General features: G+C 47.9%; 1 protein-coding gene across 5 annotated transcripts in view; it reads right to left on the minus strand.

Annotated features, from left to right (window-relative positions):
• The window catches only part of Jarid2 (jumonji and AT-rich interaction domain containing 2), a 289580-nt gene that overhangs the window by 22044 nt on the left and 242492 nt on the right, over positions 1–25044 (minus strand). For all 5 annotated transcript variants that reach the window (XM_045136482.1, XM_004667940.2, XM_045136481.1 and 2 more), the window contains 2 exons: positions 11654–11889; positions 1573–2605 (listed from right to left, as the gene is read on the minus strand). In XM_045136482.1, coding sequence (XP_044992417.1) covers positions 1573–2605; positions 11654–11889 — 1269 coding nt within the window. The remainder of the gene's footprint in view (positions 1–1572; positions 2606–11653; positions 11890–25044) is intronic.

Consider the following 25044-nt stretch of genomic DNA (forward strand, 5'->3'; position numbering starts at 1 on the left):
TCTATCCTACCAGATGTCTCTGTAATCAGCACCCGAATGACCCTGCTCACCTGCCAGTGACCCTTTATTCTAGGGCCATTTGCTGCTGGGTGGCAGACACCCACACCCTGCAACAGTAAGACTCGCTCAGCCAGCTATCACTGGGCAGAGGCAAGGGATAGTGGGGATAAAAAGGGACATGTATCCACTATGGTAATCAGGGACTCCAAGTGATTTAGACTTGCCTCCTGCTGGACTTACAGCCCTCGGGCAGATTATACTTATGAGTGATGGCCAAGAACCCAGGTTCGATTCCCACAGAAGCCAGACGCACAAGGGGCACATGCATCTGGAGTTCATTTGCAGTGGCTAGAGGTCCTGGCACACCCATTCTCTCCTCTCAGATAGAGACAGAAAATGCTACTCTGAAAAACAGGCTGAGGTTTCACCTGAACCTGCATAGATGTGCTATCCACCTAGCAGGGAGGAGGGGGTCAGAACATTTGCTACCCGTGTCGCTAAGGACCATGTCTCTGGGTGACCGGGTGACCTGAGTGTTTCCACGGCACAGTCAATGGGCTCCAGGCCCTGTGCTTGCAGAACATTACCATGTCCATCTCGCTAGCGCCATCCTTGACAACAGACCACAAATTAAAGGAGTCAGGTAATCCTTACTCAAGCATGGTTGATCCTCCTGCTGAGAGAAACCAAGAGACCACCTACTAATCTGCAGATTCTGGCTCTTGGCCTTGAAACGACACCCCAGCTCCACACTGAAGGCATGGCATTGCCAACTGTGGGCTAGAGCCTACAGCATTCGGCAGTGGGACACTGACACCCCGCTGGGTGCCCCAGAGGACCTGCCGCTCCACACAGGCCATTCAGCAGGCCCAGCAACCAAGGCCAAGGAGAGGGGTCAGAAGAGGGAGTGCAGCAGGCCCAGGGGTCCATGTCTGGGACGAACACACTTGTGGGTGCCAGCACACAGTCACTGCAGGAGTCCCTGGAGTGAACAGAACTGCAAGTCAGTCCCTGACAGTGCGCTGGCCCTTGAAGGAAATGGAACATGCCCTTCACTGTGGCTTGGAGAACGGCCCAGGTGGCCATCAAAGGAACTGAAGCTGCAAAAAGACAGAGAGATGGGGACAAGACAAACATGAAAATAAAATGCAAAGGGCCTGGAGCCAATGGTAAGACTGTGGGTTGTAAAGCCACCCAAACTGGTACGCTGAAGTGCCAAGCCCTAAAATCCTACTATGGGATGGGATTGTAAAGGTAAGTCTTCAATGTGGTGACTGAGCTAATGTTCACCCAGGCAGGCCTTAAACCAACCTCTTTGGTGACTTAAAATGTGTTACAGGCAGAAGTCGACTCCTGTCAATACCCTGCTCTTGCACTCTGATAAGCATCCAGCTGAAAGAAAACAAGTTTCTGGTGTTGGAAGTAACAGACTATGGCACTTGATGGCAGCCTTGTCCCTACAACCCGAGAATCTCCACATAACTGAGCCTGGACAGGTCAGCCAATGAGGCGACGAGGAGCCCACAGTGAGGCGGGAAGTGGCGCTGCCTCCGCGCCCATCGCCATCCTTACCTATGAGAGGAAGCTCGTCCATGGTGATGCCCTGAGATCTGAGGTGCTTCTTAATGCAGGCCAGCCGCTGCACATTGGGGCCCCAGCGCCGGCCCAGCTTGTGGATGTGCTGGATCTGAGTGACGAAGCGCATCTCGTCGTTGAGCTTGCACTCGGGCCGCCAGTCCGGAGGGGGGATCACGCGGCACATCCCGAACTTCTCCACCTGAGCGCGCACCGACTCGATGTAGATGAGCGGGTCGTGGAACTCCTTGGCGGAGGGCCTGAGGACTGGGATCTCGTCCATCGCCGCCCACCCGGACTTGCCAGCCCCCTTCTCCGGCTTGCCCTGTGGGTCAGGCGGCTTGTGCGAGGACTCGGGTTGCGAGGTAGAACGATTTTCACAGGGGGCGCCCTCCGTCTTGCCGTGTGCTTGTTTGCCCAGCGCGCTCTTGCCCGCCGCCGCCCGCTTGGGCCGGTTCCTGTCCAGGCTGCGCTCGGGCACTTCCTTCTTCACGTGTCCGTTCAGCAGAGGCTTCTCCGCTGAGGCGGCCGGGCCCTTCCTGCCAGGAGCCTCGGCTGCGCAGGCAGCCCCCTTCATCTTCTTGGGGGGTGACTGCGGCTTGTCCACCTGCTGCGCGTCTTCCAGTCTCCTCTTGGAATTCCGCAGCCCCTCCCTCAGCTGCCGCCCCCCCACCTCCTTAGTGCATGACTTTGGGTTCAACCTGCTGCTGACCTTCAGGCCATTGACAGCAGGCCCGGTGGACTTGGACGCCCCCCCAAGGGATAGCACCTGTTTGCGGGTTTTTGCATTGCTACTTTCCATTTTCCCTGAGATTGTGTGGTTGACAGCTGAACTGGGCTTGTGGTGATTGGGTTTGGTTTCCTTGACCAGTTCTCTCTTGGCTTTGGTGTATGTGACAGTCCCCTTGGTCACTGTGGCAGTGTACTTCACAGTTTTGGATGGTGAAGGTCTGACTTCGCGGATCTTTTTGGCACTGGTTGTACCTACACCCAGAGACGACATTCGAGTGACTCCATTTACCTTAGAAACCTAGAGAAACAGTGGGGTGAGGGGAAAGAGTTAGAGAGTCAGCACCTTGCAACAGCCCGGAACAGCTACTCCAGCTACTGGTGACAGCGGACTGGCTGCCCGGCGCGCACAGCCATGGGGCCAGCAGCCACACGGGCAGAAAACCCCTCAAGAATCACTTGAGGCAGCATCAAGGTCACCGTGCCCCTCCGCACCCATCACTCTGCACCATTCTGTGCAGCCCAGCCTGGTGCCCTTCCTGGGTGTGTGATATATATCCCTGTTCTCAAAAAGTAATAAATAATAAATAAATACAACAGAACAGTCTGTTTGCCATTCTCTGAATTCACCACATGACAGCATGACCAGCCTACAGAATTTAAAATTCTATGTAGCTACATGAACAAAAACAAACCATGGAAGGAAAAGAACGACCCTCATGGCTGGGCTTGGATCCACAGGCCAAACTCAGAGGATGTAGCTGCAAACTGGTGGCAGCTGCTTGTCTGTCTCTCTTGTCTGAGATTCAACTTGACAAAGAAAGGGACTTGCTGGATGCAAGGTGGTCACTCTTTTTTTTTTTTAATAGAGCAAAACATGCCTAGCCCCCCTTCTCCACATATGGGTCCTGGCAAATTCATATTTGGTCTTATATTAACTAGGCAGAGGCAGCCTCCCTGAACTGGTAATCTGACAGTCTCACAGCCAGAGTAAACAGAAAAGGTTGACTCATGTACACAGACAGTGGTTGTGGTGGACCCAAGGTGTGCTGGCTTCCAGACAAGAACAATGAAAAGTCCAACAGCTGGAACCACTGGTTTCAGGATAGATGTCATTGTACACAACTATGCTATTATTACAAGTCAGTGGCTTTGACATGTCATTTACCCATTTGGGTGTTATTTTTCATCTACAACATGAATTTAAAACCAACAACCGCCTGGAGGGATGGGTTAGTGGTTAAGGCACTTGCCTGCAAAGCCAAAGGACCCTGGTTTGATTCCCCAGAACCCACGTTAGACAGATGCACAAGGGGGCGCACGCGTCTGGAGTTTGTTTGCAGTGGCTGGAGGCCCTGGCGCACCCATTCTATCCCTCTTCCTCTCTCTCCTCCCTCCCTTCCCCTTTCTCTGTCAAATAAATAAACCTATAAAAATAAAATATTTTAGGCTGGGTGTGGTGGCACACGCCTTTAACCCCAGCACTTGGGAGGCAGAGGTACGAAGATTACCATAAATTTGAGGCCATCCTGAGACTACATAGTAAGTTCCAGGTCAGCCTCAGCTAGAGTAAGAACCTACCTTGAAAAACAACAACAACAACAAAATTATTTATGTGTGTGTGTATACATATACACATACATATATATGTATGTATATGTATTTAAAAAAAATAACCATGGGGTCTTAAAACTGCCACTATCTCCTGAAATTCCCAGTTGCTGGAAAACCAAGCATAAGGTAGAACCTTTCTGCTGTCACAGGAGCACAAAGGGAAGGTGCTGGGTGGGGAGCCCTCACTTCCCGGTCAGGGAACCTGGCCTGATGTGTTTGTGGCTGGCTCATTTCAACAAGCAGCAGCATCATGTGCAGCGGTTACCGACTCTGAGGGAGACAGGGTGCGGGCGGCAGGGAGCCCTGTGCACTAGGCTGCGGGCTGCCGAGGATCGAGTACAGGGAACTCTGGCTGACACACGATAGTGATCAAACTCATAGGTGATCCAGCACAGGAGGGTAAATCAAGGGATTCACGATTTGTCCAAACAGATCCCTGGGCCCCACTAGGGCCTCTCATACAGTTGATCTGGGATGGAATGGAACCTAAAAAGTTGTTTCCCACCTGGCCACTGGTGATACTAGAACCGCTAAACAAAGTAGCAGTGGCAGTTTTAAAAAACAAACAAATAACTGGTAAGATCTGTGACTCTGTAGATGCAAAAAAAATGTGTTCCCATTAAAACCCCATGAAATCTTGGTGTATTATCTCATGAGCCAAACTGAGGGCTTAGCCACTGAGTGCCCTCAGGATCTGGCGGCATGGGGGCCCACTGGGGAGGCTCAAAGGGGAACTCCAGATATGCATGCTGGCTTGCAAGCCACCAGCCATCCTAATGCCGAGACGGGGACAGGAGAGGGAGCTGGTGGAATGAAAGGTGGAAGTTGAGGGTAGGAATGGTGGAGGAGAAGGGAACAGAGTGACCACAGGTCACTGGAGACTAATGTGCACAGCCAGGTGAGGGCAGCAACACAGTCTCTGTGCTGAATCCACAAACGTGGACTAGGAGGGATGTAAATGCCTCCTGTTCTCAAAGCATTTCGAAGTAAACAAGTGGCTTCAGCAGATTTGGTTTTGGACGACTCATATGGCCAGTGTTAAAGACACTGAGAGAGGGCAGGTGGGCAGTCTAGGGAAAAGCACCATTTACAGTGCAAGCGGTGGAGGTCAGGCACCCCACTGACCCCAAGACTTGCCTTCACCATCTGGGGCACAATTCTGGTCACTTCCTAGTCAAAGCCACAGCAGTTGGTAGTCATCTGCCATCATTTCTGCTGGCATGTACTCATACTCAGCCTCTCTCAAACTAGGACCCTGAAACTCCCTGCCACCAAATCAGTAATGACACAGAAAGGAAATACCTATTCAAAAGCCCCCAGATGGCTCAGTGTTCCCATAAAATGTCCTGGCCCCACATTCCCTCAACACCCTCATATTCCACCTCAAGTGAGGGCGCACGCTCTTCATTCCAGCTCCTAGGCATGTCTGAGCTCCTCACAGCGGCCAGTGACGCAGACCATCAACATCAGGCATATCCCACCTCGAGTCCCAAGGCCTCAGGTGTCCCAGGACGCCTATGAATGAACCTCTATACACTTTAGATAGCAACATCATGTTGCAATGTCAAAAGGTTGAGCAACCCTGGTCTACATGGTAGGATTCTGTATCTTGACAGTCAGCGATTTCAACAGCTCATTGCCAAGATATGTAATCAACTAATTTACACTACTAAAAAAAGAGTTAGTTACTCTTTTCCCCCCATTATCATACTAGATATCTTCAAATGCGTGTGCTCAAATACCATACAGGCATGTCCAGATATCCAACCAGACTTCATGCATCTCCTTCATACCCCAGCACAGGGGACTTAAATTATGACAGGTGTTCTTGGCAGCACCCTCTCCCAGCCAACAGTCACAGGCTCCAGCACAAGCCACATCAGAGCTGGCAAGTTCTCAGCATCAGGCCATCCTATAAGCTGTGCAGTGTCCAAAAGGTTAGATGTAAAACAGAACCAGTAGCCTGAGTAAGCCCAGTGCAGCTGAAAGCCTGGGACCCACAGTAAACATAAAGATACCTGGTCACAGGCCGCACGTGTCACTAAGGGCCAACACTTAATCAGTACCAAAGAAAACGAGGAAATAAAGACTTCCTCTGCCACGGAGGCCCTATTCTCAACCAGTGTTCTACCAACTAAACTCTCACATGCTAAGTTTCTGCTCACATGTGGGAGGTCAGGGGACATGGTTATGCCTCTCCAGGTAGTTTCACATAAGGCATGAAAGGAAAGAATACATTTTTGGGGGGATGGGCTTATCAAGGTAGGGGCTTGCTCTAGCCCAGGGTGACCTGGAATTCATTCTCAGGCTCAGAGATCAGCCTAGAAATGTCGGGATTCTCCAACATGCAGCGATAAACACCTAAGCTCACAGCTCCAGGCTGTGCCCCGCTCTGTAGAAACTGAGTGCCTGCGGTCTGTGCTCCTGGACTTGTGTTCCAGGTGATCCCAGGTTAGGAAGTCTTACAACAACGAGGAAGCTTTCAATTTAACAGGGAGCCAGTGTTATATTCCACTGGCCTAGCACTTGTACCCTCATATAGAAACAATACATACTTCTTACAGAAGGACATAAGGTGAAAGCCCCACACATTGAGCAACCCTTCTTGTCTTGTTTCTTAGTAATAGAAATTCCACTTTAAAATCTGCACCCAATTTATACTGTGACATATACTTATTTAAGAATGTGAGTCACAATGTCCTAACACTTTACCCACAACACACACAGAATGTTAAATGAACTCACAGGATGACAAGTGAGAAGGAAGGGTTTGCACTTCCTAGGCAGAATGGAAGGTGGAGAAAAGTGAAAATGTTTTAGTAGACCAAGATCATTTTATTTTACAAGGGTCCTCAGTTCAATCATGGTCACTAGTATCAGGATCTTATTCCTCACTAGAGGGAGCCATTGAGCCAGAGGTCTTCGCCATCACGCAGTGGGTTGGGTGGGGGTGGCTCTAACACACTGTAGAACTTGAGCATAACCACACCAGGATCAGCAGTACTTGACAGCAGAGGAAGTAAAGTTTTCTCTAACTGCATGACTACAGCCCAGATGGAGGGAACCCTTTCAGTAAGGCCAAAGGTAAGGAAAGCTTGGTGACCTGGCTGTACTTAAAACAGACAACTTCTTTAAAGAAGCTAGAAATGCCAGGTGACAAAAGTGCAGCTCAAACTGCAAGCACAACTCGTGAGAGGCAGAGTCAGACCTCTCCCACACGTTTAAATTCCATTTTCTGAAGCTTATTCCCAATTTATTTTCCCAAACTGAAATTCTGAGTTCTTTGGCCCTTTGTGAATCCTCTGAGACCAGAAATTTTCAGCAACTTCCAGTTTTTCACAAGAAACCTCTTCTTGTAACTGAGCACGGTGGCTCATCCTGCCAAGAGTGTATGACAGCTGCCCACAGTTTACAACTTCCTTCTCCACGTCACAGCCAGCCTCAGCCCAAGACATGAGACCTGCAGGTCACTGGCCTAATGGCCTATATGCCAGATGACACACAAAGCTCCACACGACTAAAAATCTTGTGACTGTTTTGGCAAATTAGTATTCCAAAATCCTCTAGGGAGCTGGGGAAATGGTGGTGTGTGCTTATAATCCCACCACTCAGGAGGTGAGGCAAGACGAATACTATGGTTCAATGTGAAACCCTGTCTAAAAAATAAAAACAAACAAACAAAAGCCTCTCTGGGCAAACCCTAATGATTTGCTACCCCTGAATCAATTGTTATCTGTTACTGCATTAAACCTTGAGGCACTGTTTAAGAAAAACAAAATGGGTCAGGTATCTCCCACACTTCCCAATCACCCAAGGTGCACCACAGCCCCGGCCACTTCTAGGACCAGAAGGGCATGACGCAGGCAGCTCCAGCAGTATCACGGAGAGACAGGAGAGGCCTGACCAGAGACGCCTCACACTGGGCAGAGGGGAAGTGCTTGCATTCACGTATGTTCTGGATCCAGGCTCTTCGTGAAGTTTGAGGCCTATCACCTAGCGTGACTGTGTTAGGAGTATGTTAGGAGCTACCCTGCTATGACAAAAGAAGGGTGTCCACAGAGCAAGCGCCACTTCTCAGCAGTGCCCATTGCCAACCATGTTGCTCCACCCCCGCCTACCTCTATCTTGTACAATCACATTTAGCCTTTTCTTTTAGGCTGACATAAATAAATAAATGAAATCTGAAATTAAAGATCGGAGTATCCTTTGGGTCTGTACATAGCTGCAAGGATGAAAGGTCAGAGTCTAATCATTTGCATCAAGCAGTCATAAAGGAGCCACAATCTGCTTGACTTGAGCTTATTTTTTCAGAGCACTTAACTAATATGGCCTGATAGTTTCCCAGTTATCTTTGCATTTCTCACAACCTCCTTATTCCAGGAGTTGGCAAGAGGAGTCTTGAAAGACAGTGGTGCCAGGAAGGTGAAATACCCCATTTCAAGTCCAAGTGAAGGTCAGGGACAGAGGACAATTAGCAGAAGCAGGGCTCCTACTTTAGGAGTCAACCCAACTAGACTGATTAAATCCAATGACAGAGGGAGGGGGGAAGAAGAGGAAGGGAGAGAGAAATGGAAAAAAGAGGACGATAAAGGAGAAGGATCCCCTTCCACACCTGCAAGGCCACCCCATATGAACATTTGACATGATCAAGACTCTACCTGAACCAAGGGAAAAAGTCAAGGCCCTGGCAGCACTCAGATGCAGGAGTCTAACCCCACCAGGGCTTCTCCTCAGCCTCCCAGGTATCAGTGGACTGAGTCCCACATACACACCATGCAGCAGGTAGGCAGTACCTGCTCCCCTCAGGTTGACCTCTGTCTAACTGGATGGGTTCCTGCTGTGCATTTGTGATAGGAAACCCTGAACTGAAGGGCAAGTGCTAAGAGAGCAAGAGCTTGGCCAAGTTAGGAGTCATGTTCCATTGAACAGCCACACGAATGATGCGGCGTGAGTGCACATACGTGAAATCATGGTCATGTGGAAACAGAAGTCACATATCTACCTGCTGCTTACCCTCTCCCCATTTCACTAGCTCTTCTTCCCCACACACAATAACAATTGATTCAGGGGTAGCAAAACATTAGTCACAAGGACGCTCAGTGGGATACAACTGCAGTCACACCGCGCTGGCCTTAGAACTTCTCCATGGCAGACTGCTACCATGTTTTCTGTACCTGCCCTGGCAGAGATGTGGCTGCTTGGCTGGACAGGTGCACAGAACATACAAATAAAGTCATCTAGGGGACAAGGACACAGGCAGGATGCAGCCATGCAGACAAAGTGCACCACCAACTGTCAGCCATCTCTGAATCTCTAGATCCTCTGCCAAGTCTATTCTGTTGCACAAGCCAAAACATCTATCTGGAGGCCACTTCTCCCCAGTTCCTGCTGGGTCAATAGCGGTGGGAGTGGGATGGGGGCGACACATCGCAAACAAAACAGGGTGACCCCCGTGCTGTGTGTCTCAGAGCACTGAAAACCAGGGCACAGGGCTTGGGAGGCAACAGTATCATGAGCTTGTGGACAAAGGCCAATGTCACAGTCACTCTTGGTTGCCTTCTCTGGTAGGACAATGAGGTCTCTGTTTCGGGAACCATGGCCCCCATCACAACTGTGCTAAGATTACCTTTTTTGTGGGGGAAGTGTCTCAAGCAACATTGCAGAAAATGAAGCTGAGATAAAAGGATCGCTGTGAGTTTCAAGCCTGGACTGCATAGTGTGTTCCAGGCCAGCCTGGCCTAGTGACACCCTGCTTTTAAAAGTGGGGCAGAGCCACAGCAGCAGCATCAATAGTAGCAGACTCTGCAGAGGGTTGACTTGAAAAACCAAATGCAACAGTTCTTGTTTGGACCACTTTGCTTCGACTGAATTCTTATATGTTTGATAAGTAAGGTTAACAGTGACAGTGGAGGCTTCAGCAGTGAGTAAGACATCTGTATCATACCCTCAAAGGCTCAGGGGCCACCGCAGAAGAGGTAGGGAAAGAACATAAGAGCCAAAGGAAGAAGAGGGAGGAGTGCGTACAATACTGTCTTCTAGACCCAAAGTGGCCTTGCCACTCACAGCCGCCTAGTGTCTGAGGCTACCTACAAAGGACAATATCAAAATAGGAGACAAGGGGCCAGGCATGGGGCACACACCTTTAATCCCAGTATTCAGGAGGCAGAGGTACAGGATTGCTGTGAGTGAGTTCAAGGCCACCCTGAGACTACATAGTTAATTCCAGGTCAGCCTGGGCTAGAGGGACCCTAGATTGAAAAACTAAAACCCACCCAAATCAAAGGGGAACAAAAGGAGACTAGGGCTAGCGATGGCTTAGTGGTTAAGGTGCTTGCCTGTGACGCCCAAGGACCCATGTTCGTTTCTCCAGTACCCACATAAACCAAATGCACATGGCAGCTCATGCATCTGGAGTTCATTTGGCACACCCATTCTTTCTCTCTATGCCTCTACCTCTCTCTCAAATAAATAAAACTGAAAAATATAAGCCAGTCTTTAGTCCCAGAGCTTGGAAGGCAGAGGCAGGAGGATTGCCATGAGTTCGAGGCCAGCCTGAGCCTACATAGTGAATTCCAGGTCAGGATGTGCTAGAGTGAGACCCTACCTAAAGAAAAAAAAAAAAAAGATAATAATAATAATAATAATTTTAAAAAAAGACTAGTTAGAAAGAAGGGATTTTATAGGGGGCGTTGGGGAAGAAGAAAAAGGAGGGTGGTATGAGGGAATTATCATGACATACTGTCTATATATGTATGGAAGTTGTTAGTAAAAAGGAAAAAAGAAAGAAGGTTAAGCCTACTATCTGTACACATACACTCCTGACTGACCGTGGAACACTCTCAACGAGTTAACCAAGAAGACTGGGATAAATTCTGGTACTTTCTCACCAAAATGACCATCTCTTCGTCATTCTAGAACACCATCAGTCAAGAAATTTCCCCATCTCCTCCTCATCCTTCTCTGAACCCCACCCGAGAGATCATGTTCTCCAATCTTCAGCCTAGCAGCTCTGCTAGTTCCTGGCATAGATCAGGGACATAAGGATGAAGGGTCACTGACTTGCAACCTGCCTGAACAACCCTTAGGTGTCTCCAAACACCTGCCTTTATGACCCTCCTATGCAGTGTCATGGGATACTATTATTCAAGCGGGGGAGGGGAGGATTTCCACAGAAGAACCATGTTCAATCCCGGAGGTTTTCCTTTCCAGGAGCTTGCTCTCTAGCATGGCGCCATGGGGCATCAGAGCAGTACGCACTGACTGCCGGCCACACATCACCCCATGCAGACACTTCAGCAGTAGGCATTTCATGCCCACCCAACTCAGGGCTCCTACTCACAAGTCCTGGCATAAGAAATTAACTTGTGATAGTGAAAGAACAGGAAAATACATCCATTTGTCCCAGGAAAGACCATATCATCGGCAGACATGTTTCAAAGCCTCTCTCTCTCTCAGCCTAAACTGAGGAAAACAATATTCCCAGTACTCTGTGCCTCATGTGGCTCCCAGGGCAGGGCAGGGGGAGTCAAACTCCACACACACTGTCAACTCATGAGTAGACACCACAGGCACTCGACCTGGCCAGGAAGAGCCGCATAGGCTACAAGGAACATCAGCGGGCATGCCCTCTTTCTGGGGCTCCTTGAGGCTAGGTCCACCTTGTGAGGCTAGGTCCACCATAGTGAATGAAAGAGTTCCCTTGGCACACCCACACACCCCTCCAACGGGGCATTACCTGTTTCCGTAAGTCCTGAGCCGACCGGTGTGGAGCGGGGTGGTGGTGGTTGGCAGCGGGCGCCCGTGCTGAGGAGCCCGTGGAGGCGACGGCCGCGAGGGGGGCCGCTGCAGCCTGCTCCCTTCGGCTGTCGGCCCTGGGCTCACTGTGCCTCTCCTTCCCGGGAGTGGCCTCTTTGCTTTTGTGTTTTTGAACAGGTTCTTTCTCCCGTGTCGACCTGCTGGAACCGTTGAATACTAGAAAGGGGGAGGGAGGGAAAGTAAAGTTATTGCCTTGAGAAGATGAGCCCTGCCACATGCCCTGTACCCTAAAGCCAAGAGAACTGACCAGTACTCCAACAAAACTAAACAAGACAAAGACAAAATACCAGCCTGGAGAGGTGGCTTAGTTGTTAAGGCACTTGCCTGCAAAACCAAAGGACCTAGGTTCAACTCCCCAGGAACCATGTAAGCCAGATTCATAAGGTGGCACAGGGGTCTGGAGTTTGCTACACTGGCGAGAGGCCCTGACATGCCTATATTCTCTCACTCTCTTAAATAAATAAGTAAAATATTAGGGGGGGGGGAGGGGGAGAAGGCCCTAGGTTTGGTTCCCAGCAATGCAAATAAAATTTTTAAAAATACCTAAACATAGCCTGAGAACAATTTCCTTTAGCTAGAACAAAAATAAAATAAAAAGCTGGGCATAGTGATGCATGCCTTTAATCCCAGCACTTGGGAGGCAGAGGTAGGAGGATCGCCATGAGTTTAAGGCCACACTGAGACTACATAGTGAATTCCAAGTCAGCCTGGGCTAAAGTGACAACCTACCTCAAAAAACAAAAAACAAATCCATTAATAAGAAAATCCTGCCAGGCATGGTAGCACAAGCTTTTAATCCCAGCACTTGGGAGGCAGAGGTAGGAGGATTACTGTGAGTCTGAGGGCACCTTGAGACTACATAGTGACTTCCAGGTCAACCTGGGCTAGAGTAAGACCCTACATCAAAACAAAACAAAAATCCTGGCAGAAAGATTGTTAGAGCTACAAGTTGGGACATTATTATTGTCTTTTCTCCATAACTGATGGCTACCCCCACAATGCATGACCCACAATGCCCATGAGGATAAGCAGCATCCCCAACGAGGAGGCTCCCTTTGGGGTGGGGGGCGGGGATGAGGGTATGCATGGTACCAACAAGTGCTGTTTACACACTGGGTACGTCTATAACCAATAAAAATAGAAAGAGAGAGATACAATTTTTAAAAATCCTTACATGCCAGGTGTAGTGGCTCATGCTGTTTGCAATAATCCCAGCAATGGGCGGGCTAAATTAGGAAGAACACTGACTAAATTCCAGGCTGATCTGAGCCACAGAATAAAGCCTATCTTCAAAAAAAAAATCCTTCAGAGGATTATCATCATTGTACTTTAGACACAGAGAGATTGCATTTGAGAAAAGAACAAACTGCACTTTTCAGCTCATGATGAAATTATGCCATAAAAAAACCACCATAAACTAAACTTGCTGCTAGGTAGAAAATGCCTTTATTGCACCCACTGTGGGACTGCCGCCATGGCTTAGTGTGGCCTCACTGTGACGTCAAGGAACTGATCGGTCGTTATGCTCACTGCCACTGCCGCACCCCAGGAAAGAACCAGACAGCATGCAGGCAGCCTGGGGAAAGACCCAAATCTGGTATTCAAAGTACAGGCGTTACTGAACGCACACTCTTTTGCATCATACCATCAAGATCTAAGTCAAGCAACCATCTGAAAGCAGTCATAGTCCAAGAACATGTGGACCTGCACATGGGAGCAGGCTCAGAGCTGTGCAGTAAAAGCTGTGGCAAAGCAGGCAGCGACTACAATGACACTCCAGGGCCAAAAGGAAAAGAAGTAAAGAAGAGCCGGGTGTGGTGGCGCACGCCCCTTAATCCCAGCACTTGGGAGGCAGAGGTAGGAGGATTGCGGAGAGCTAGAGGCCAGCCTGAGACTACAGAGAGAGTTCCAGGTCAGCCAGGGCTAGAGCCAGACCCTACCTCAAAAAATCAAAAAATAAATAAAATAAATAAAATAAAATAAAAGAAAGAGGAAGGAGGGTTGGCAGTAAGGAGGGCGGAGCTGGGAGCCAGGTCTCTGCCCGGTCACTCAGCTCACATTTGGCAGGAGCAGTGCAGGGTGAGTGGCAGAAGAGGGTGCGCAGACACCCGCTGAGTGCGCACTGGTCACTTCCTGATGTGCAGTGCTCTCCTGGGCTGCCTTGAGGGACCCTGATATCCATCTTCCCACCTCTGCATCTGCCCTGACCACCTATGACCATCAGCTAAAAGCTAGCATGCATTACTAGCTCATTCACTTCCAGCAACTCCAAACCTTAAGAATGTCATCAGACAGCACCTGAAACCTAAAACAGAGATCTTCCTGCCTACTTAATGCCCATACCAACATATTTGGTAAATGCACTGTTAAAAAACAACAACAACCAAAAAAAAAACTGTAATTTGAGGGCTGGAGAGATAGATGGCTTAGTGGTTAAGGCGTTTGCCTGCAAAGCCAAAGGACCAGGGTTCAACTCTCCAGGACCCACGTAAGCCAGATGCACAAGGGGGGGACGCATGCATCTGGAGTTCCTTTGCAGCTGGAGGCCCTGGCATGCCCATTCTCTCTTTCTCTCAAATAAATAAATAAATTAAATATTTTTTTGAATACTGTAATTTGAGCCAGGTGTGGTGGCCTTTAATCCCAGCACTAGGTAGGTGGCCCATCATGAGTTCAAGGCCACCCTGAGACTACATAGTGAATTTCAGGTCAGCCTGAGCTAGCATGAAACTCTACCTCAAAAAGCCAAAAAGAAAAAAAAAAAAAAAAAGGAACTATAATTTGTTCTATGACTATAAAAGTTCATGCGAGGGGCTGGAGAGATGGCTCAGGAGTTAGGTGTTTGTCTACAAAGCCAATTCTCTAGTTCCCACGTAAAGCCAGATGCATGCAGCAGCTAAAGGCCCTGGTGAACCCATCCTCCCCTCTCTCTCCTTGCAAACAAATAAAACACTTTTTAAAAAAAGTTTGCGTACCCCTTTCATGGTGAAAGGTGTCACTCACTCAGAACAGCCCTAAGCTATGCTCGTGAGCCAGTCACTCTCTTATGGCTCAGAACAAACTATCTTTCATTCCCTTTAGAGTGAGAGCTGTTGTGCAGCAGCTACTAGGTACCAAGCCAGCTTTAAGATAAACTTAGGCTTTGCATCCTCGGAAGTATCTTCAGGGAGGAAGAGCACCGGGCACAGGCCCACACGCGTCACCTAAGACCCAGGCAGCAAAGCTGCGTGGGAGCCTAACAGTGATGATGGGGTGCTGTTTACAGTAGTCCTAGCAATGGTTTACTCTATGGGCTGTGCAACCCCAGAAGATGCCTTAGGACCAGCCCTCTTCCTGCAAGGAAAGCCCGGTCACATGTTCCCTTTGCCCCTAGCCCATCTCCCTCTCCTAGTCAAATCATCCCATTAGGGGCTAATTCTTCAGTGAACAAGATAGTACACCCTGTCCCAGGACCGTGAGCCCTGACTCCTGCCGGCTCCATTTGACAACACTCGGGACACAGGTAGAATACACAACCTCAACCTAAGCAGGAACTGAAACTGAAGTTTTCCTCACTGGGTAGAAACTTCTTCCTGCTTATTGGGGCTGGGGAGATGGCTCAGTGGTTAAGAGAGCTTGCTGACCAAGCATGAGGGTCTGAGACTGCCAGCGGTCAACCCCCAACACCTACATAAGAAGCCAGGTATGGCCACACATTATGTGTGTGGGTGCAGGGGTGGTAAATGGGGCGGGATGGGGAGATCACTGGGGCTGGCTGACCAGAAAAAGAAAAAAACAAACAGTAAAAAGCCAACATGGAAAATAACAGTTCAGGTTGAGTGAAAGACCTAAGGAAACAAACAGGTGAGAGTGTGGCCTCCATGAACATGGGCGTGCACATGGAGACTCTGTAGGAGGGAGGGAGAGAAAAAAAGAGCCCTGTGTGGTGGTGCACACTTACAATCCCAGCACTTGGGAGGCAGAGGTGGGAGGATCACTGTGAGTTCAAGGCCACCCTGAGACTACATAGTGAATTCCAGGTCAGCCTGGGCTTGAATAAGACCCTACCTTAAGAAAGAGAAGACAGGGCTAGAGAGATGGCTTAGCGGTTAAGCGCTTGCCTGTGAAGCCTGAGGACCCCGGTTCGAGGCTCGATTCCCCAGGACCCACGTTAGCCAGATGCACAAGGGGGTGCACACGTCTGGAGTTCGTTTGCAGTGGCTGGAGGCCCTGGCGCGCCCATTCTCTCTCTCTCCCTCTATTTGCCTCTATTTGTCTATTTGCCTCCCTCCCTCCCTCCCTCCCCCCCCTCTGTCACTCTCAAATAAATAAAAATGAACATAAAAAATTTAAAGAAGAAAGAGAAGACAGAGAGAGAGAGACAGAAAGAGGAAGAGGAGGGGAGGAGAGGAAGGTCTCTTCATGCTTCAAAAGGAAAAGTCAAATCATTCTGCCTCCCGACAGCCAAACCCACCTCCCTCTATCCGTCCACTCGAGGCAGCTCCACAACCACCCGGAAGAGCCCTTTAAGTGACTTACTTCTTGTACCTCACAAAAATTAAATTTTATTTTATTTTATTTTTCGAGGCAGGGTCTCACTCTAGCCAGGAATTCACTATGCAGTTTCAGGGTGGCCTCGAAGTCATGGTGATACTCCTACCTCTGCCTCCCGAATATTGGGATTAAAGGCATGCGCCACTATGTCTGGCTCCAAAAATTTTATTTTTATTCTTTGTGTGAATGTAGGTCCATGTGTAAAAGTCAAAAAGGCATGGGATGATGGCGTATCCCTTTAATCCCTATACTCGGGAGGCAGAGGTAGGAGGAGTGCAGTGAGTTTAAGACTACCCTGAGACTACAGATTAAATTCAGGTCAGTCTGGGCTAGAGTGAGACTACCATGAAAAAACATATGGATTGACCAAACATTTTAGATGATCAAATATGGAAACAGAGATGCAAAGCGATTAAACATCATAACTCTTCTCATCAGCAAAGTCTCAGCTTTGGAACTATTAATCTTGCAGGGTAGTATCATTTCTAAGTAATATTTTTAAACTATTTAAAATATTTTAAAATTCCTTCAGTTTGGGGTCTAGAGATAGATACAAGCTCAATGGTAGAGTGCTTGGTAGAGATCCTGGGTTCAGTGCCCAGCACTGTCCAATAACAATAGGAAAATCCCTTCAGTTTAATTTAATATGGTGAAATTGATAAATATAATCTACATTTATACACTCAAATATTACTAGGATTAGAAAGACATGCCGAGAGCGAATGTCTGAGGTCACAGTGATGACCCTCCCCCCCGTAATGGTCTCCAGCTTCTTCCTTGCTACATGTGCGGATGTCTGGCGCAGTCTTTCATCAAGGGGATGACTCATTTGGCTCTGGTGATATCACTGCCTATTTGATTTTGGTTTGGCTGCCTGTCTAAACCTTGTGCAAAATGGAAAGGTCAGTAGTATCTACCCCCATCACAATGAGAAGGTGGGCAGTAAGGAGAAGGGGCTTGCCAAGCAGGGTACAAGGCCTCCACCGAAGGGTGCCATGCTCCTTTCCAAATGAATCACTGTCTTCTTGATCCTCCAGCAGCCTTCCCTATGCCGGAAAAAAAGAGGCACAGCCCTCTGGCTCCGTGGGAACACCTTAAGATGTGTGTCCTAAGCCTCTTTCCTCAAGAAACTAAAGCCCTGGACTGGAATCAGCTAAGCTGGGCAGTGCCAACACTACAGGGGGCAGAGACAGAGGCAGGTGTCATTAGCATAAAGAACCAAGCCAGCTGCTCTGGGAACTGCAACAAGGTGACTGGCTAAAAACATCTCCATCAGATATCCCGCAAAGGAAGAAGTTTTCAGTTGTACAAAAATTAAAAGTAGAAATAAATTAACTTTGAGTTGCAAACAAAGAGTTTTCAAATGATTTCACTTCCTATAATTGCCTTGCTATTCCGAAGCAGCACTACACTCCAGTGGCAAACATGGCCAAAAAGTCAAAGCATGTGTTAAATGGGAAGAAAAGGGGAGAGAAGGACTGAGCAAAGACTATGGGGCCAAAGACACGGGATATTTTGTACCCAACAGCTCATTAATTTTAAGTGTCGTGGGAACCTGCCAGTTTTACCCCTCCAAGTAATTATCTTTTGTTTTAATCTGTAAGATTTTCAAGAAAGGGAAAGAGGGGAAGAGGAGGAGCCTCTCTATGAACATGAGTCAGAAAGACTTCAATGCACAGAAGTTCTCCACACACTGTCCCCAATTAAAAGGAATAATTGGACTAGTTTCTTAAAGCATCCATCATAGTGAACCCTATTAAGAACCTGTATTGTACTCAGATACAAATGGCTTTACACTAATGAACAGAGGCAGATATGTTGATTTGTATACACATACACTGCCAGTTAAATGGTTTATAGACAAGTGTTTTCATACCATAGCAAGCAAAATCTTTCGAGCTAAAGGCTGATGTTTTGATTGAGGGTCAGTAAGATTTTCTTCCAGTGAAGAATGAAAAAGAAACAGGCAAGAGATGCTACTTTAGAAACATCTTTTGCTGCAATCATCTCAAAGGTGGAAAGCTACACTTTCCAAAAGGCAATTCACACACCTTCCAGGAGTCCCTGTGGCCCATGAGCTCTGGTCACACGTTTTCCATGAAGGGGTCTTTAAACCCTTACTGCATATACACGCTCCAGATTGGATTTCCAGATCCCTGGCTTACCAACATATCTGTGCCCAACTCCTTCAGGACAAGCCAGCTACCTTCCCCTCTTCAGCCCTCCAGGATAGATGAAGTGTCAAGTGTCTAGTGCTGGTGTTCCACAGGGAAGGCATTATGCAAATATAACACTGGCAATCCTCCTAAAAATTCTGGATGCCCACATTTGACAAAAATTAATTCATTTTCAAGAAGTTGACAAAGGGCTGGAGAGATGGCTTAGCGGTTAAGCGCTTGCCTGTGAAGCCTAAGGACCCCGGTTCGAGGCTCGGTTCCCCAGGTCCCACGTTAGCCAGATGCACAAGGGGGCACACGCGTCTGGAGTTCGTTTGCAGAGGCTGGAAGCCCTGGCATGCCCATTCTCTCTCTCTCTCTCCCTCTATCTGTCTTTCTCTCTGTGTCTGTTGCTCTCAAATAAATAAATAAATAAAAATTAAAAAAAATAAAATTAAGAAGTGGACAAAAAATATTTTTTTAAAAAAAGAAGTTGACAAAGCCGCTTCCTCTGGCCTCATAAACCCACCCATCACCTAGACTAACTGCTCCTAAGAAATAAAGGACTCATCACCAGGAGGCAATCCTGCTGGGTTTTGATAAGTAAGCAGTAAAGAAGGAATCCTTGGTGTCTGACAAAAGTTACTACAAATTCTAGGATTAAAAAGTGGTAGTGGGGGGCTGGAGAGATGGCCTAGCAGTTAAGGCATTTGCCTGCAAAGCCAAAGGACCTTGGTTCAATTTCCTAGGACCCACGTAAGCCAGATTCACAAGGTGATGAATGCGTCTGGAGTTTGTCTGCAGTGGCTGGAGACCCTGGCACGCTCATTCATTTCCTTTCTGTCTCTCTCTCTCTCATAAATAAATAATCAAAATATTTTTTAAGTGGTGGCAGATACCTTTCATGGCAGTACTCAGGAGGCAGAGGTAGGAGAATAACTGAATTCAAGGCTACCCTAAGTCTACATAGTGAATTCCAGGTCAACCTGGGCTAGAGTGTCAGACAGGGCTGTAGAGATGGCTTAGCAGTTAAGGCATTTATCTGAGAAGCCTAAGGACCCAGATTCAATTCCCAGGACCCTCACAAGCCAGATGCGCAAGGTGGTGCATGCATCTGGAGTTCATTTGCAGTGGCTAGAAGGCTTTGGTGCACCCATTTTCTCACTCCATCTACCTCTTTTTCTCTGTCTCTCTCTAAGGACCAAGGATCAATTCTCCAGGACCTGCGTAAGCCAGATATACAAGGTGATACATGGATCTGGAGTGGCTGCAGGCCCAGGTGTGTACATCATCTCTGTATCTGTCTCTCTCTTAAAAAAAAAAAAAAAAATGGGGGAGGATATTACCATGGGATAATTTTTATAATCATGGAAAATGTTAATAAAAATTGTGAAAAGAGGGCTGGACAGATGGCTTAGCGGTTAAGTGCTTGCCTGTGAAGCCTAAGGACCCCGGTTCGAGGCTTGATTCCCCAGGACCCATGTTAGCCAGATGTACAAGGGGGCACATGCGTCTGGAGTTCGTTTGCAGTGGCTGGAAGCCCTGGCGTGCCCATTCTCTCTGTCTCTCAAATAAGTAAAAATAAATTTTTTTTAAAAACAATTAAATAAAAATTGTGAAAAGATAAAAATAAATAAATAAAGCAAGAAAAAAAAATTAAGTGTCAGACCAGACCTGGCGCTGTGATGCAGGCCTTTAATCCCAGCATTCAGGAGGCAGTGTGAGTTTCAAGTATGCCTGGGCTATAGTGAGACCCTACCTAAAAAAAAAAAAGAGAGCTGGGTGTGGTGGTGCATACCTTTAATCCCAGCACTCGGGAGGCAGAGGTAGGAGGATCACCATGAGTTCGAGGCCACCCTGAGACTCCATAGTGAATTCCAGGTGAGCCTGGGCTACAGTAAGACCCCTACCTCGAAAAAAAAAAAAAATCCTTACAAGACCCATGGACTGGAGAGAGAGCTCAGTGGTTAAGGCACTTGCCTACAAAGCCTAACAACCTGGGTTTGATCCCTCAGCACACACGTGAAGCAGATGCACAAAGAGGCTCATGTGTCTGAAGTGGCTAGAGGCTCTGGCATGCACACACTGCACACACACTGCTTGAAAAACAGTTGTGTTTTTTTTTTGGTTTTTTTTTTTTTTTTTTTTTTTTTTTTTTGCGGGGGGAGGTAGGGTTTCACTATAGTCTGGGCTGACCTGGAATTTACTATGTAATCTCAGGCTGGCCTAGAACTCATGGTGATCCTCCTACCTCTGCCTCCCCAATGCTGGGATTAAAGGTGTGTGCCACAATAACCAGCCAAATAAGTAAATTATTTTAACTGAACACCAGGTATGGTGATACACACCTATAATGCCAGCACTCAGGAGGCAGAGCTAGGAGGACTGTTATGAGTTTGAGGATAGCCTGGGACTACAGAGTGAGTTCCAGATAAACCTAGGCTAGAATTACACCTTACCTCAAAAAAACCAAAACTTTCAGACCTGGGACTGCAGAGATAGCTTAGCAGTTAGAGGCACTTGCTTGCAAAGCCAGCAGTTAGAGGCACTTGCTTGCAAAGCCTGACAACCAGGGTTCACTTTCACAGCACCCACATGAAGACAGATGCATGAAGTGGCGTATGTATCTGGATTTCACATGCAGAGGCCCTGGGATTGGTGCACCCATTCATTCATATTCATTCATATCCCCCCCTCTTCTCGCCCTCCCCCCTCCCTCTTATATTAATAAAAAACAGAGAGACTGAGAGGAGAAGGGGATATGATGGAGCAGGGAGTTTCAAAGGGGCAAGTGGGGGGAGAGAGGGCAATACCATGGGATATTGTTTATAATCATGGAAGTTGCTAATAAAAACAATAAGAAAAAGAAGCATCAAATCTGCCCTGCCCTGGATAGCTCCGTGACACTGAGGTCCTGAAGGGCTCTTCCAAATAGCTAGGACTTGCAGCAGGAAAAACAAAGGATAAGAAAGACTGGACAGATAATGTCTCCGAAATTAACATAGTGCCATCCCAACCACCAAAATAGATTAGGAAGTAGTGTCATGCTTTAAAAAAAAAAGGAAACAATAAGGAATAAACCATGTGTGATGGTGCACGCCTTTAATCCCAGAACTGGGGAGGCAGAGGTAGGAAGATCACTGTGAGTTCCAGGAAACCCTGAGATAACACAGTGAATGCCAGGTCAGCCTAGGCTAGAGCAAAACTCTACCTTGAAAAGCAAACAAAAGATGGAGGGGACGGGAGGGGAGGGGAGGGGAGGGGAGGGGAGGGGAGGGGAGGGGAGGGGAGGGGAGAGAGTGTGGTGCTGCTCAAAGCAAGAAGTTCCACAGCAAGCTTCTCCAGCAAAGCCAGACACTTAAATGTGAGCTTCATGTACAAGGCATCTGACTTGGGCAAGACACCGACTCCATCAACTGGCTTCAGGGAAACCTTATTACTGTACCAAAGCTGGACTTCCTTCTCTGGAGCTAGTTCAACTTGAGTCCCTCTTGTTAGAAAACAATGGGATTTCTGCCAACCTGTGCCAACAGCTCGGAAAGCTTTTTCTTTAGTAAGGCAGTACTGAAGCTCAGTTTGCTCTGGGCCAAAACAGCTCCCAAACCCATTACAGCATTGCATGCGCAGGGAGAGCCTCCCGCGAGGACAGCGCGTGCGTGCACAGGAAGAACGTCCTACAAGCACAGTTCAGGAACACAGCAGCTGTGCTGCCACCACCCGTAGAATTTACTTGCCAGAAAGAGCCGCCAGCAGCATCTGAGTGCCCAGCACCACAGTCAAGTTCTACTGCTTTGCTATGTTTGCAACGCAAGCCTGGAATTCTTACAAGGGGAAACTCTCATACTTGAATTATAGTTCACTATTAAGAGGGAAGGGGGAAAGGGGGGTGCTTATTTATTTGTTTAGTTAATTTCAGGCCAAATCTTGCTATGCAGCTCTGGCTGACCTGGAAGTCACTATGTAGCTCCCATGCCCAACAAGAAACCTGTTCATGAAATATTAAACCAACTGCATTTTCTTCTATTTTTAGGAAGAATTTAAATTTTGTTAAGACACAGAGTAGTTTTGTTTGACTGATTTTTGAGGTAGGGTCTCCCTCTAGCCCAGGCTGACCTGGAATTCACTATGTAGTCTCAGGCTGCCCTTGAACTCACAGCAATCCTCCTACCACTGCCTCCCAAGTGCTGGGATTAAAGACGTGTGACACCACACCAAGCTACAGAATAATATATTTATTTATTTATTTTTATTTTAGAGAGAGAGAGAATAGGCACGCCAGGGCCTCAGCCACTGTAATTGAATTCCAGTAATTGCGCCACCTAGTGGGCATGTGCAACCCTGCACTTGCCTCACCTTTATGCATCTGGCTAACATTAGATCTGAAGAGTAGAACACAGGTCCTGAGGCTTCACAGGCAAGCGCCTTAACAGCTAAGCCATCACTCCAGCCCCAGAATATTTTTTTTGGCCCCAAAGGAGCACTGATAACATGAGAAGCCCTAGCCTGGCCGGTGGTTCTAAGTGTTTACCTTCCAGAATATCTCGGAAGGGACCACTGAAGGGAGTCAGGGCAAATGGGCCCAACTTTATCACTCTCAAACAGCACAGAGCAGACCTGTGCAGTGAAGGCAGAAAAGGGTCAAGCATTTGACCAGGAACAGTGATTCTGCAGTGTGGAGTTTTAGAAAACTGCTCAAATTACAAGATGTAAGCTCTGAAAGTGCAACTACATCTTAAGTCAGTATGAACCTAGCTCACTTTGAAGTTGAATGGGAAATTACAACACACTGTGAGGGAGATAACCTGAAAATCTGTGTGCAAATTAAGCCTGAGTACATTCCCATCCCATTAATAAGATCCATTACACAGGGTAAAGGAGAATTACCAACTTCCAGAATAAAAATAAGAGCCTAGAAAAAAAAAGAGGTAAGAGGCCCTGGAATGCCCATATTTTCACCCATCCTTTCTTCCTCTGTGCTCACAACAAATAAAGTTGAAAAAGAAAGAACTGGAAGAAATGCAGAAACAGTGGGTAGCATACAAACACTGGGCAACAGAGGTGAGGATATGCAGCTCGGCTGCAGAATGTGAGCCGGCACAAGGCCCCGGGTTACAGCCTCAGTCCTGTAAACACAGCGAATAGAAACAAGCCAGTTCTGATGTGGGTGTGTGGTGGAACACCTCTGTAACAACAGCACTTGGGGGTGGAGACAGGAGGGTCAGCTACACAGCCACTGACACGTGTCACAGAGATGATGGCACAGGAACTTCAAGCCCATGCTGCTGTTACTCTGGAGCCCAAGGCTTGGGCCCAGGATCTCTCAGCTCAAATCCTGCTTCTGAACCCAGGAGATGGGGCATGTGAGGTTCAGGTCCTTCTTGGGTTGACCTGCGGCCCGGGACCAGGGTTGGCCTGACTCACTGTCCACTGATAAGGGTGGTGGCAGCCCTAACCTGAAATTCTGCCAGGCTGTGACAGGGCAGGGAACTTAAATCTCCTGGATTACCAAGGCCAGCTTCAATGCCAACCTGATTTCCAGGGCCAGTGGATGCTGAGGTACTTCGTCCAGATGAGCTGGAGAAGCTAGTGCAGGTGGTGCTGCACTGGGCCTGTCCAGGCACAGCCTGTCTTCACTGTGAAACCTCCACTGACCCAGCTGCTGCAGGCAGGACTTCCTCCCCTTAAGGGTGGTCTGGCTGTGCAGATAGAACTGTGCAGACCACAGGAGGAGCACTACAATGTGGACCACTCTACTTGGCTCAACCCTCTTCACTGTTTACTATGGCTGAGGCCAGACAGCAAGCAAATTACAACAGCGTGAAGTGACATGTGTCTGCCTTCTACAGGGTCCTGTACTGGAAGACACAGAAAACAGCTTTGTCCTAACACCTGTCCTTAAGGCTGTCCAAATACTTGACTCCATGATTCTGAGGCTCTTGGGCCTCCACCCAACCTTTATCCAGGTTAGCAAGGACTTTCAGAGATACTGTCTGCACACCTGATAGACTCTGGAGCAACAAACTTGCCAGGTTGGCTGAAGATTCTACTCAAGACAAGTCAGATAAATTCAGCTGAAAGTTTAAAAAATACTGAGCAGTGGGCTGGAGTGATGGCTTAGTGGGTAAGCGCTTGCCTGTGATGCCTAAGGATCCTGGTTCAACACTCAATTCCCCAGGACCCATGTTAGCCAGAGGCACAATGGGGCGAACACATCTGGAGTTCATTTGCAGTGGCTGGAGGCCCTGGAGTGCCCATTGTCGTTGTCGTCGTCGTCGTCCCCCCCCCCCCCCGTCCCCAGCTCTCTCTGCCTCTTTCTCTGTCACTCTCAAATAAATAAATGAGAAATACTGAGCATAGGCAAAAGCCAATGTATAATGTATATGGCATAAGTATATCTAAGTACTTTGTACTCAGAAAACCAAATATAATCTATTTAATTTGGTTACAATTGCAGGAAATATTTCAGTTCAATTCTCATGAAGAGTCCAGGGTACAAGGACAGCAGCCACCTTCCACTTGCATAAGAATGCTCCAAGTGCCAAGAAGTATTTGTCACCTCCTTTGCTCTCAACAGACTTTTCTTTATGTCATTATAAGCTACAAGTCACACATCATGTAATTC

Source organism: Jaculus jaculus, chromosome 17 (assembly GCF_020740685.1).
Source record: "Jaculus jaculus isolate mJacJac1 chromosome 17, mJacJac1.mat.Y.cur, whole genome shotgun sequence".
Classification (NCBI taxonomy): Eukaryota; Metazoa; Chordata; class Mammalia; order Rodentia; family Dipodidae; genus Jaculus; species Jaculus jaculus.